We start from the raw sequence: 13,450 nt of genomic DNA, 5'->3' as shown, positions 1-13,450 counted from the left end.
AAACCAAAAAGAAAAAACAAACAAAAAACCCAGAAAGTAACGAGTGTTGACAAGGGTCTGGAGAAATTGGAACCCTGGTGCACTGCTGATTGGAATGTAAAACAGTACAGCCACTATGGAAAACAGTAAGGTGTTTCCTCAAAAAATTAAAAACAGAGTTACCATATGAACCAGAAATTGCACTTCTGGGTTTATACCCAAAAGAAGTGAAAGCAGGGTCTCAAAGAGGATATTTGTACACTCATGTTCATAGCAACATTATTCACAGTAGCCAAAAGGTGGAAGCAACCCAAATTTCCAACAATAGATGAATGGATAAACAAAATGTGGTCTATATATGCAATGAAATATTATTCAACCTTAAAAAGGAAGGAAATTCTGACATATGATACAACATAGATGAGCCTTAAGGACATTATGCTAAGCCAGACACAAAAGGACAAATACCGTATGATTCCACTTATCTGAGATACCTAGAGTCATCAAATTCATAAAGACAGAACGCAGAATGGTGGCTACCAGGGGCTGGGGGTGGGGGGACTGGGGAGCTGTTTAATGGGGATGGGGTTTAAGTTTTCGAGATGAGAAGAGTTCTGGAGATTAGTTGCACAACAATGTGAATGTACTTAACACTACTAAACCATACACTTAAAAATGGTTAAGGGACTTCCCTGGTGGTCCGGTCGCTAAGACTCTGCGCTCCCAATGCAGGGGGCCCAGGTTCGATCCCTGGTCAGGGAACTAGATCCCACATGCCGCAACTAAGAGTTCTCATGCCGCAACTAAAGATCCCACATGCCGCAACTAAGAGTTCGCATGCCACAACTAGAGATCCCACATGCCGCAACTAAGAGTTCGCATGCCACAACTAAAAGATCCCACAAGCAGCAACGAAGATCCCAAGTGCTGCAACTAAGACCCGTGCGGCCAAATAAATAAATAAGTACATAAATTTTTTTTTAATGGTTAAGTTAGTAAATGCTATATAGATTTTACCACAATTTTTTTTTCTAAGTAGGGCAGAGGAGTTGGAGTAAAGATCGAAGTTCCTAAGTGCTTCTGTGGGGAATGAGAGTTTGCTGACTATGGACATAAAGTCCGTCTGGGGTTGGAAACCAAGAACTTGAATCTCGTGTGTTACTTTTATCGGTAACGCACAGCAGGCCAGATGTGAAAGTGGCGACCCTGGATGCTCAGATTATCTTGGATGTAGGCTGGGCAGGGTACCTGGGGCAGAGGGATGAGGCATCTAGATGGGAGAAGAAACTCACTGTGGGTCTACCTGGTCAGAAAAGGAGTGAATCTAAGAGGAACCCATTTAGTAGGTAAAAAATGGAGTTGTCCAGGAAGATGAGGTCTAAATTCAGTCTAAGAAGAGGTGAATGGAACACTAGAGTGAAAGATCCTGGGCGTGGCAAGGGAGGGGAAGCCACAGAGTGGGTGTGGAGCTGACGTGCAGGCCAAACAATTAATGCTGAGGGTTTAGCCTCGTGAGGCCGGGGAGTGGGGTGAGCCGTGGACCCTCGTGGACACCAGCATCACCCAGGACAGCACTGAGACAGGAGGATGGCTGAGAGTCTCGAGGGGTGTCCTCAGGGAACACGAGTGAGTGGCCACAGCAGGAGGGCTAGAGAGGGGTCTCCGGGAGCAGGTTTACGTGAGGAGGAGGACTGGCAGCTTGGAGGCCAACCCGGGTCAATAGGAGAGTGCCACTCTGCTTGGGGTGTGGGGACTGAGCAGCCCCCAATGGAGGGGGCTCGGGGCAGGTACACTGCCGGGCTCAGGAGAGGGGCCGGGCTGAGGTCAGGTTTAGCATTTGCCTTATCGCTCCAAAGCATGTCTCTTCGTTTCTCCTTCTCTGCTAGACAGTGAAATGGCTCATCTCCATCTCCCTGGCATCTGGGTTGGAGTGTCTACCCCATAGCAGGTGCTGCATAAATGTGTGCGGGGATGGAGGTTAGAGGGGGAGGGAGGATAAGCTTTGCAGCAGCCCAGCAACAGGCCCACACTAGTCCTGCTCTGTCCCCTACAGTGTCCGGCAAAGACTTACCAGGCTTGCCTCCCACCATGAGACTGAATGAGCAAGAAGAAACCGGGAGAATCATTGAGATGCAGCGCCTGGAGATCCAGCGCCTCAGAGACCAGATCCAAGAGCAAGAGCAGGTCCCAGGCTTCCACCCCTTCACTGGGATGCGGCTGCCTTCCCTCCTGGGGGCAGAAGCAGACTTAAAGCTGCAGACCAAGTGACCCACTCTGGTGAGCCGTCTCCAACCACGCCGGAAGAAGCACGGTGCTCTCGTCCCCAGCCTGACTCTGGGCTGCAGCCCCTGCAGCCCTGACCACACCAGCCTCTCCCTCCTGCCCTGGGGAACCTGGGACACGGGCAGAATAAAGGTGTTCTCCCACAATCACGTCCAACTCTCTGCTTAGCCAGGGAGCTGGGGAGGGAGGAAGGGAAGAGGGACCCTGAGGCCCGGGGGGCTCCTGCTCACCCAAAGCCACCACTGCTAGTCCCTGTCCGGGCACAGGGCTGCCTGTCACTGCAGAGATCCCACGCCCCTCCCCGCTCTTTTCTGGACCTCAAGGGCAGGGCTGCCTGTCGCTTCTGACCTGCCTTCTCCTCTGCCAGCCACGTCAGGACCAGACAAAGCCTCCTACGTTTTCTTCTTACTTATGAAACATAATGAGGTTTTCTGAGAATTTTCACAGCTGTGTGAAGGTGAGAGTAAACTCACGAACATGGCAAAGTTGGTAGCGTTCCCCCACATCTTCCATTAGCTGCAGGCCCTGGTGCCAGTGCTATAAGCAGAACTCGGCCCTTCTTTCTCTTACCTCCACGCCTCTCTAGACTTGTCATCCTCGGTCTGCAGGGCCCTGCCCTGCTCCTCCATTTCTGGGGGCCACCTCTTCCTCTAGACCCCATACTGGGTGGCCCAGACACACACACCAGGAGAGGTGTTTTTTTATGCACTAAGAACCCAGATGTCCCTGTCTTCTCCCACTTGCAGAAGCCAGACACCCTTCTAATACCCAAATAACAAATATTAAGCCCCCGATCTCTCCTGGTGTGTCATGGAATCTCAGGGCTGAGATACAACCAGAGCTCGAGAAGGACTTGAACTAAGACCTGGGACATGGCTGGAAGCCCCTCTCCCTCTCTTATTCTTGCCTCTCTATAGACCAGCCTCCCATTGCCAGTAAGTTGGCAGAAGGGGACCCTTAGCATCCCGTGAGTAGATGCCCCAAGGCTGACATGGAGTCTCTAGTCTAACTTTAAATTGCCCAAGGAGAATATTTGGGGCCTAGCTTGAACCTGGAGCTCACCACTATCCAATCAACTGTACCCATAGGGGTGGGTCACAGGATAGAATGCTGGATACTGGGGTTCATTCATCCCTGTAGTGAAGTTGGTCATTGTGAGTGGAGCAGATATTCCAAAAGATGTCTGTCTGGGGCAGCTGTCAGTCATGGAACATGGGGTGGGGGCAGGGGACCTGGAGCCATTGAAGACCTGGTGTTGCACCTGTGCTTTAAGCCCTTTATTCTCCAACTGCCTTTCAGGGTGGCAAGGATGGGACCTCTTTCGCTCACCACCATCTCCAGCACCTGCACAATCCCTGGTCCAGAGAAGGGAAACAGTAAATGTTTGCTGCATGAATTATATTATTTATCGCCCCCCCCCCGCAACTATTTAGACTAAGTATTATTGTACCCATTTTACAGATGAATAGACTGGGACACACGGAGTTTAAGCCATTTTTCTAAGGTTGCAGAGCTAGAGCTGCGACTGGGACCTTCAAGTTCAATCTAGTTCCATAACCAATATTCTCTCCACTGTTCATGCTTTCATTCACAAGCATTCCTTGAACACCTATTACATGCCAGGCCTGTTCTAGGAGCTAGGATGCATAAACCACTCCGTTCATGAAGCTTGTCTTCCAGGGCGGTAGACAGACAATATTCCAGACAGATAAGAATATATAGCATATTTGACAGCGACAAGTGCTAAGGAGAAACATGAGAGAATAAAGGAAATCAAAGAATGAAGGGCAGAGAGGTAGGATGTAGGGGGCAGGCTGTGATTTTAGACACAGGAAGGAAGCCTCACTGAGGCGGTGACATTTGAGCACCTTCCTGAAAAAAGGTGAGGGAGGGAGCCACGTGGGAGGAAAGAGCTCCAGGCAGAGGGAACAGCCAGTGCAAAGGCTCTGAGCAAGCACAAGCAGAAGAGGGACAGCGAGGCGGGGCGTGAAGTCAGAGAAGGCCTTCGAGATGGTGGGAGGACTCTGGCTGTTTCTCTGGGTAAGACAGGCCATTGGAGGACTTTACCTGCTCTACCTTATAACAGGATCACTCTAGCTACCGGGTGGAGAATAGCCTGAGGTGGGAACTTGGCTGAAGCAGGGAGGCTGGGCTACAGGCTGGGCTACAGCTCTCCCTTCTCCTGGGTCCTCCCACCGTCTAACACAGGGGTCCCCAACCCCCAGGCCACATCCAAGGCCTGTTAGGAACCGGCCGCACAGCAGGAGGTGAGCAGTGGGAGAGCAAGCGAAGCCTCATCTGCTGCTCCCCACCGCTCCCCACTGCTCCCCGTCACTCCCCACCACCCCCACCACCCCCCACCGCTCCCCATTGCTCCCCACTGCTCCCCACCGCTCCCCACCGCCCCCCATCGCTCCCCACCACCCCCCACCGCTCCCCACCGCCCCCCACCGCTCCCCACTGCTCCCCACCGCTCTCCATTGCTCCTCACCGCTCCCCACCACTCCCCATCGCTCCCCATCGCTTGCATTACTGCCGGAACCATCCCCCGCCCCACCCCTCAATCCGTGGAAAAATTGTCTTCCACGAAAGCAGTCCCTGGTGCCAAAAAGGTTGGGGACCGCTGGTCTAAGGGATCAGTTAGAATCCACACCTCAGGCTCTCTGCCCACTGCCACCTCCTCCCCCGCCTTCAGTACCGCCCATCTGAGCTGCCTCAACAGCCTCTGCTTTGGGGACAGAGTTCAACAGCCCTGCGAGGAGCCTGCCTGTCCACTTTAACTCCAAGTTATTCGATAAGACCCAGAATGAGAACAAAGTCTCACCCAATCAATGTTTAAACTGGAAGCTTTTAGGCTTTGTTCCCTCCATCCAAAAAATTCCCTTCAAACCCCCAAGGGAAGCTGGTGGAGGGCAGGGGGGCGTGGATCTCATGACTTCCCCTGCCCAGCTCTATCCAGGACAGCTGGACATGGATGGGTCTGGCTGGGACCAGCCCCCCCTTGGGACCAGGAGGAAAATAAACGTCAGAGGGGTAAGAGGAATACAAAGCCACTGAGCACAGCCAGGCCCCTTCTTCCCCGCTCACCCCAGGGCAGGGAACTCGTATATAATGCTTTGCAAAGTGGCAAACCCACATGTTTGTCCCCAAGATCCAGCCTGCCCTAACCTTTCCTTGAGGGGAAGAACCATCTAGCGAGGGATCTGCAAGCCACACGTGGCGAGCTTTAGACATGTGGCTAGTCTGAGCTGAGACGCACTGTAAGCATAAAATACACAGCGAATTTTCAAGACGAAATAAAAGACTGAAAGAGCTCAATCACTTGTGTATTAAAATGAAAATATTTGGGGCTTAAATTAAAATTTCACTGTATTAATTTCACCTGTTTCTCTTTACTTTTTTCACATGATTATTAGACGATTTTACATTTTAAATTACATATGTGGCTCGTATTATATTTCTACTGGACCGTGCTGCTCTAGAGTTATGACCAGGCCCCCAATCATCTCCACCGAGCAAAGCAAAGAGAAGCATGGGCAGGTCCAGCAAAATTATTTTGTGAGCTGATAATGGAAAGATAACTTTGATTTTGTTTTTCTTGTCTATTTCATACACACCAAAAGGAGAGACAGCAGGAGGCATTACAAGGGGTTCAATCCAGCCGACAATTACCTCCAACTACCCCCCCCCACCCCCCGCTGCCGCCCATCGTGTAGTGTGTGGTGCCAGATTCACTTGTTAGAAGCAGAGCCCTGGCCATGTCCCCATTATACTCTGGAACCCTCCATGAGTACCTCAGATGAGTCCGAATGCCTCACCAAGGCATTCAAGGCCCTGAGCCACCTGAGCCAAACTTGCCTTTCCAGCTACATCTCACAAGCTCCCTGCGTAGCCCCACATCTGGCAGTTCACAGTTCATTCATTCAACACATGTTTACTGCATACTTCCCATGTGCCAGGCACAGTGCTGGCTGCTGAGGTCACGAGGGTTAGCAAAACAGGCACTAAACCTGCACCCACTGGGAACCACACATCTAGTGGGGGATGACAGGTGAATAAATAGGGCAATCACAGCACATGCAGTAAGAGCAGTTGTGGGGGAAGCATGGGGGCCATAGGTGCCCCAAAGAGGAACCTGAACCAGCCTAGAGGTTAAAGAGGGCTTCCTGGAGGAGGTGACATCTCAGTTGAAGATGTTGAGTTAGCCAGACCAAGGCTGGGGGTGGGGCGTGGTAAGTATCCCAGGGAGAGAGAACTCTTGAGTTCAAAAACCAAGCGGAAGGGCAGAGCAGTGCAGAGCATACATAACTGAAAGGCATTCCGGCTGGAGGGCAGGGGCCAGGGGCAAATGACTGGCCTGCGGTGGATAACAGGGGTTCTGTGAGCCTTGTAAAAGAATATGGCATTTATCCCGAAGTGTTTATTCTGCAAGTGTTTTAAGCTAGGGAGCTCCTGTTTCCCACCTGAAAAGCCTTTACCCCCTCCTCCCTGTGCACTCAAATCCTGCCTCCTCAGGGGGGCCAAAACGTGGGGCAAACCTCCCTTGGTCAGGCCCTTGAGGCTTTGAAGGAGAATGGGCAAGGGGCTTGTGGGGCTCCGGCCCAGGGGAAAGCGCCAAGGGATGGAGGTACTGGGGCGGGGCTTGGGGGCCAGCTGGTGTTGGAGTGTGGGGCTGAGGCAGGATTTGAGCTTGGAGTCGGGATTTGGGGGCTGGATTCAGGAACACGGGTCAAGGTTGGGGCCAAGGATGAGGCTGCCATCTAAGATCTAATTCCAGCATTTGGAGCTGAGGTTTCAAGCCAGATTTGGGGTTGGGATCTCGGGCTGGGACTGGAATTGGATTTAGAAATGGGGCTGGGGGGTCAGGGTTGGGATTTGAGATTCAGGGTTGGGGCTGAGATGTGGGGTAGGGGCCTCGGTTGGAGCTAGGAGTTCTAGTTAGGGTTTGAAACTGCAGCTGGGGCTGGGGTTGGGTTTAAGGCTGGAACTAAAGCTAAATTGGGTTGGAGCTGGGGGATGGGCTCGGGTCCGGGCTCTGGGGCAGATGGACAACATTCCTACTGCTGCCCGGGTCTGGAAATTGTCTTCGTGCCCTAACAGCAAGGGACAGAAGCCCCTCCCTTCCCAGGAATGCCTCAGCCCAGCAGAAGGAGCAGCGCCACGTCAGCCAATCGTCTCAGGCCCTGCCTTGGAAACACCTGTTGATCCTCCCCCCCTACCCCCCACCCCCGCCTGAGCTCACCCAGGTGCAGGTCAGGCAGGTGAAGCGCCTCCCCGGAAACAGAGCTGGAGCGCCCCACCTGCCCGCCCTGCCTGCTCAGATTGGATCCAGCACCTCCAGGCTTCTTGTGAGTGCCCCGTGGTCCCCCCTACCCCCACCATTCACCGTCTCCCTCTGGCTTTTCCCCTGAGAGCCTCCACCCCACCCCCAGCCTGGCTCCATGGTCCCGGCACACCCGTGCAAGCACTTTCAGATCCGTGAAGTCACAGCCCTGGGGAATGCTGGGACTGATTCCAGGGCCCCTCCCTCGGCCCCTCCCCCATCTCCCTTGGGGGCACCTGCAGCTGCCCATCCTACCTCGTGTGCGGGGCAACCCCTGCTGAGGGATCGTGGAGGACGGATACCTCATCAGAGGTGTAACCCACGTACAGCCATGAAGTCATAGTCCCGAATGATCCAGGACCTACGTCCTATATATAAAGCAGGAGTCCCGTCCTAAACGGGAGGAGAGAATGTTGTGTTCTTTTATTCAGAAAGCATGCTCTGGGCATCTATTCCCATTGGAATTCTGACCTGGAGATGTTAATGCCCCCACCTCTCAAGATAAAAGTTATCATCCTCACTTTTCAGATAAGGGTCCTGAGCTCCAAGAGGTGAACTTACTGGGGGCTTCTCTGACCTCCCCCAAGCCCCTCTTCTGACTAACCCACAGCCAGCACTCATCACAGGAACACACCTGCTATAAACTGGGGCTCCCTGAGGGCAGGGGCCGGGCTGCTATACTTTGCCCAGTGGGAGTCATGCTGACTGGCCTCTGGAGGATGTGTTCAATGAGGAACCACTGCGAGGTCCCTCGTCCACATACCCACGGTGGCAGGGACTGCAGCTGGGGGTCCAGTCCAAAGCCCTCCTTCCCTTTGTACCACTTTAGAGAAATCGTGGAGGAGGATGGCATGGGAGTGCGGTGAGAGGGAGAAGAGTGGGGGAAGCAGGAAGACCGGTGAGGAAGTTGGGGGGAGGGAGGTTGAAATGCAGAAGCAGCAGGACGAGGGCAGGGAGTGGGACGGAGACATGTTTAGAGGTGACACGCACAAGGGAGGGACACAAGAGGAGGAGTGGGTTTGCAGTAAGATGACGAGCTTGGGTTGGAAGCCGTTGCATCAGAGGTGCCTGTGGGACATCAAGGTGACAATGGCCTATGGGTCTTGGAGCTTGGGAGGGAGATCTGGGTTTGAGAGGAGAGGGATTTGGGAACCAGCAGCCATGCCTGTGAGGTGGGATGGGGTGTTGGGGGTCAGATCCTGACTCGCGGAGAAGGAGTCGCAGCCCAAAGAGAGAAGATTCAGGGTCAGGCAGCTGGTTGCAGAAGGGTTAAGTCATAAGCCCCCTCCCTGCCCACAACCCTCCCCGCAGGAGCCAGCGGTGACAGCTGAGGCCATGTGAGTCGGATCCTGAATGAGGCTTTATCTCTGGGTCTCCATCCAGTCCCATCGTCCACCGTGGCACCAGCTCCCTCGGCCAGCCGGGATGGGACAGGCAACTGAGACAGCCCGAGCCAGAGAGGTCAGGGGCTGGGCAGGGGGTTCCCTGGGTGGGTGAGGATGCTTTGGGTGGAGGGAGCTCTCCTGAGATCTCTGGAGAGGCATTCCCGAGGGGGCAGTGCTAGGGAGGAGGTTTCCCTGGGGGGGTGTTGGTTGCAGGGGACATGGGAAGATTCCCAGGGACCACCCCCAAGGCTCCCAGGAGAGACCATAAGGGGCAGGTGGGCCAGGGAGATGGCAAGTGTGATTCTCCCCCCTGCAGGTGATGGTGACCATCCCCTGGACCGTGCGAGGAACAGGACTCTGGGCCTCTGGCCGCCGCGCAGGTAGTGGGGGCTCCAGGCCATGATCCGTACCTCTGCCCCCTGACGCGGTCCTCTGCCCTTACTCGTGCCGGATCAGCCATGCCTGAGGGAGAGGCTCGGGCCCCGCCGGGCCGGGGGCTGCCGCCGGATGTGCTGGCGGAGCAGGTGGAGCTGTGGTGGTCCCAGCAGCCGCGGCGCTCAGCGCTCTGCTTCGCCGTGGCTGTGGGCCTCGTGGCGGGCTGTGGGGCGGGTGGCGTGGCCCTGCTGTCCTCCACCAGCAGCCGCTCGGGCGAGTGGCGTCTGGCGGTGGGCACAGTGCTCTGCCTGCTGGCCCTGCTGGTCCTGGTTAAGCAGCTGATGAGCTCGGCCGTGCAGGACATGAACTGCATCCGCCAGCCCCGCCACGTGGCTCTGCTCCGCAGCGGCGGCGGGGCCGACGCCCTGGTGGTGCTGCTCAGCGGCCTGGCGCTGCTGGTCACCGGCTTGACGCTGGCAGGGCTGGCTGCCGCCCCTGCCCCCGCCCGGCCGCTGGCCGCCATGCTGTTCGTGGGCGTCACCCTGGCTGCCTCAGGTGCGCTCTTGCTGCTGGGCCTGCTGCTGTATCAGGTGGCCGTGAGCGGACACTGTCCCCCTACCCGTGCGGCCGCCCCCTCCGCCCGCAGTGACCACAGTGGGAATGGCGGCGTCTTCAGCATCTCAGGACGGTTGTCCGCTGGCCAGCATCGTGAGACCACATCCAGCATCGCCAGCCTCATCTGACGGAGCCCGGGCCCTCCTTCCCGTGACCTGCCTCAGCCTCCACAGAGCCGTGCCCGGGCGCGAGTGAGGGTGTGTGCACACACGTGTGTGCACACGCACCAAGGGGAGAGTGACTGCATGGGTGTCCCCAGGACTGCTCAGCCCTCTGAGTGACTGTGTGACTGTGATGAGGGGCCGATTTGCACCCACACACCCACGTCACAAGGAGGGAACTGCTTCTCCTTGGAGCTCGTGGAACCGTCAGTCTGCCTGTCTGTGTCCGGGGCCTCTAGGCAGAGAAGGGTCTGGGATCCCTGAAGATCCCTGGCCCCTATCCCTAACACCCCTCAAAGGCAACTCTGCCCTGTAACACCTGTCAGGGATTTCCCCAGGAGAGGCGGCTGCCTGCCCCAGAGACTGCGCCAGTGAGCCCTTTTACCAAGGAGACTGAATGGTGATGGAGTGGACAGAACACAGGCTCCGGCATGACAGGCCTGGGCCGCAGTCCCCCCCTCTACCACTCACCAGGTGGGGGCCTTGGGCAAGTGGCTTAACCTCTCTGAGCCCTGGTTTCTTGAGCGTCATGGTCACGGTCGTCAACTGTTAGGATCAAATGATATTATTTACGTATAGAAGGACCGGGCACACGGCAGATGTGCAATAAAAGTGGTGACTGCTGTTAGTGGTGTTGTCTTTATCTCACCATCTCGCCAAGAAACCTCCCCTCCCCTCCCCCTCCCTTCCCCAACCCCGGCCACCCCCCCAAAGGGAACACATCACGCCTACCTCAGGCTGACCTAGGGTGCCTTGAAGGTATCCTCAGCCAGACCTGTGGTCTCTCCTCATAGGTACCAGGAAGCCTGAGGGGAGACGGGATGAGGGGATGCCTAGCCTCAGGAAGGTAGTGCGTCTCTGGTCCCAGGGAGAGGGTGTTGTGGGCAGGGAGGATGGTGAGTCCTCATTTGCTTATGTGCTGGTTCCAGATGAAGCCTGAAGTATTGGGGTTTTATCGCCTGGTTTCTCTGGAGGCTGCAGCTCCTAACCCCACCTCTGAAACCAGAACATCCTGTTCTGTGTAGTTGCAGCACCGGCTGACCTGCCTCTGGGTTTCCAGGCACGGGAGGGGTGTTGGACGCCCGCTTCGGCATGAGAGTACCTGCCTGCTTGGGGTCAGCCCTGGAAGGGCTCTCCCTTTCTGGATGCAGGGGCGCTTCCTGTGTGACAAGGACAGAGGTCCACTGGAGGAACGCCCAAGAGCGCCAGTTACTGTTTCATCACTGGCTGCTTCACAAAATGAAGATTATAGGAAGCCCCACGGGGGACACCAAGAGAGGCCGGGAAGCCAGACAAACGTGTTGCCTAACAGGTGTTAAATGTGGAGCTACAGAGGCTCTGACGGGAGAAAATTGCTTTCGGCTTGCCAAGATCAAGGCAGTTTCCTGGAGAAAACACTAAGCCAATGGATGAGGGAAAGGGTGTTGCCAGGCCTGGGAGGGAGAATTCCCAGGCTGGGAATTCCGTGCACCTCAGACTCCACATATTCAAATGTGAGCCCCTCTCCTCTCTACCCTGAACTAGGTCCCCATCTCACCCTCCACCCAGCATCCAGGTTAGAGACCTCAGGTGCCGAGGTTCCGCCTTGCTTTTGCAGCCTAGTGTGCAGACTCCCCAACACGACAGGCCTCCCTCTTTCCTCAACACACCCACAAGCCAGCCACGCTGCACCATTGTCGTGACTCCACCACGGGGGGTCCTGGCACGGGCCTGGGCACATAGTAAGGTGTGGATGGGCGGATGAAGGACTCGGCTTGGTGAGACCCACCTATAACTGGGAAGGGTAGGGAAGTTAGCCCATTGTCCGCTGTTGGCCCTGAATCTTTCCCTCCTGAGGCCCCGCACTGTCTTCTCTAGAAACTCTCATTCTGCCCGGGCTCCCAAGAGGGAGCTCTCACTATCACCCAATTCCTGGGCCATTAGAGGACCACAGAATGCCTCTTCCTCCTGTTAAACAGGGATAAATCCTGTTTCTTTTCAGCGAAGACAGGGTTAGACTCTTTCACGATATTTCTTTTAAGAAACTAAAGGAAAACAGAAACACAGAAAATTGTGTTGGGGGGGAAGAGTTACACAGGAAAATGTCTAGATGAGCAGCTACTGTAGGCCAGGCCCGTGTCAGGCTCTCCCGGGAAGGATGCCAGATGAAGAGCATGGTTAGTGCCCACAGAGGACACTGTGGACCTATTCCAAAGGGCAGTGGAAGTCGGCATGTACACACCCAACTACAACATGAGAAGGATGGTAGGAGCTGGGTGGAGGCCCAGGTGGGGCGGAAATGCTAATACTTCCTGATTCACTAAAGCTGACCCCCACAACCTCCCACCTCCAGCTTGCGTGCTCAAAGCTGTGCATTAAACCCCATCTTGGTCCCCATGGCAACCAGTCATCCGCTGGCCCCTCTGCTCTCTCTCTGTCCCTCTAAGGCAGCCCCTTCTGTTTTCATCTCCCATCTGGCTCAGATCCTGTGCCCATCATGTCACCCACTCCTTGACAGAGTCCTCAACAACTTAGCCCCCTGACCTTTGGTCCCACCCTCCCAGCAAAATCCCCTCCGTGGATAAACCCTCACACCGACCAGCTACGAGAGAGATCTGCACAGCCGGGCAGCCTGGTGTCACCGTGATTCCCCATCACCAACCTCAACCAGGTCTGAAACTCAGCTTACCAGTTACACTGTTTCCCTGGCCAGCTGCTGCTCCCACAGCGCCCTCAAGTTCTCTCCATTCCCTTCACACCACAACATCACCCCCTCACAGCCCCCAACACTGCTCTCTGCAGACGACTTGGCCTCCCTCGCTCGCCATGAGAAAATAAGAGTCGTGGGGTGGGAAGCCTCCACCTTGCTCCTGCGAAATCACGCCTCCTTTACTCCTGTCTGTCAAACGGTCTTGTCAGCCCAGCTGAGGAATTTGGACTTTGTCCTCGGGACACTGAGAAACATGGAAAGATTTTAATTAGGGGGGTACTCTGAGCAGAATAGGATTGGGGACTTGCTGGCTGCAGTGTGAAGCTGGTCTTAGCAGGAAAAAAAAAAAAAAAATGACCAAACAGCCCCAGAAATGCCATCTCAGCTGGCGCCTGAGGGATGAGAAGCAGCTGGTCAAGATGGTTGGGAAGAGAATCCCAGAGAGAAGGAATCGCAGAAGGGCCCAGAGACAAAAGAACTGGTTCCTTCGAGGAACCACAGAAGGTTTGGGTGGTGGGAACATGGAGTATCAGCTGGTAAGAGGCAAGGGTGAAGCTGGGGGGGTCCCTGGGCTCCTCCCGGGTTTCAGAGGCTCCCTAGCAGGTAGTACAGTTTCTTAAGGCCAAGAGGAATCCGGTGA

The 13,450-nt window shown here is 55.3% G+C and overlaps 2 protein-coding genes and 1 long non-coding RNA gene across 4 annotated transcripts in view; 2 read left to right on the top strand and 1 right to left on the bottom strand.

Moving 5' to 3' along the window:
- CFAP57 (cilia and flagella associated protein 57) overlaps positions 1-2,295 on the top strand; it is a 75,761-nt gene extending 73,466 nt beyond the window's left edge. Inside the window, 1 exon segment of the mRNA XM_027110752.1 lies at positions 2,033-2,295. Coding sequence (XP_026966553.1) covers positions 2,033-2,247 — 215 coding nt within the window. The 3' untranslated portion in view covers positions 2,248-2,295.
- A 4,219-nt stretch (positions 2,296-6,514) lies between these two features.
- On the bottom strand, positions 6,515-11,090 carry LOC113621710 (uncharacterized). Of its 2 annotated transcripts, XR_003433284.1 has the most exons (3): positions 10,854-11,090; positions 10,593-10,667; positions 6,515-7,978 (listed from the first exon to the last, which is right to left on the bottom strand). It is a non-coding gene; the product is annotated as an uncharacterized LOC113621710 (long non-coding RNA). The 2 variants fall into 2 exon arrangements; XR_003433283.1 differs by lacking the exon at positions 6,515-7,978 and having other exon boundaries at positions 10,489-10,667; positions 10,854-11,073.
- TMEM125 (transmembrane protein 125) lies at positions 7,514-10,749 on the top strand. Its single transcript, XM_027108860.1, has 3 exons — positions 7,514-7,610; positions 8,897-9,046; positions 9,287-10,749. Exon 3 carries the CDS (start codon positions 9,429-9,431, stop codon positions 10,086-10,088), a length of 660 nt encoding a protein of 219 aa, XP_026964661.1. The 5' UTR covers positions 7,514-7,610; positions 8,897-9,046; positions 9,287-9,428; the 3' UTR covers positions 10,089-10,749.
- Positions 11,091-13,450: the final 2,360 nt, after the last annotated feature.

Source organism: Aethalodelphis obliquidens, unplaced genomic scaffold (genome assembly GCF_003676395.1).
Source record: "Aethalodelphis obliquidens isolate GAN/ISIS:26980383/991018 unplaced genomic scaffold, ASM367639v1 scaffold9, whole genome shotgun sequence".
Taxonomy (NCBI): domain Eukaryota; kingdom Metazoa; phylum Chordata; class Mammalia; order Artiodactyla; family Delphinidae; genus Aethalodelphis; species Aethalodelphis obliquidens.
This window is presented reverse-complemented; position numbering and strand designations above follow the sequence as displayed.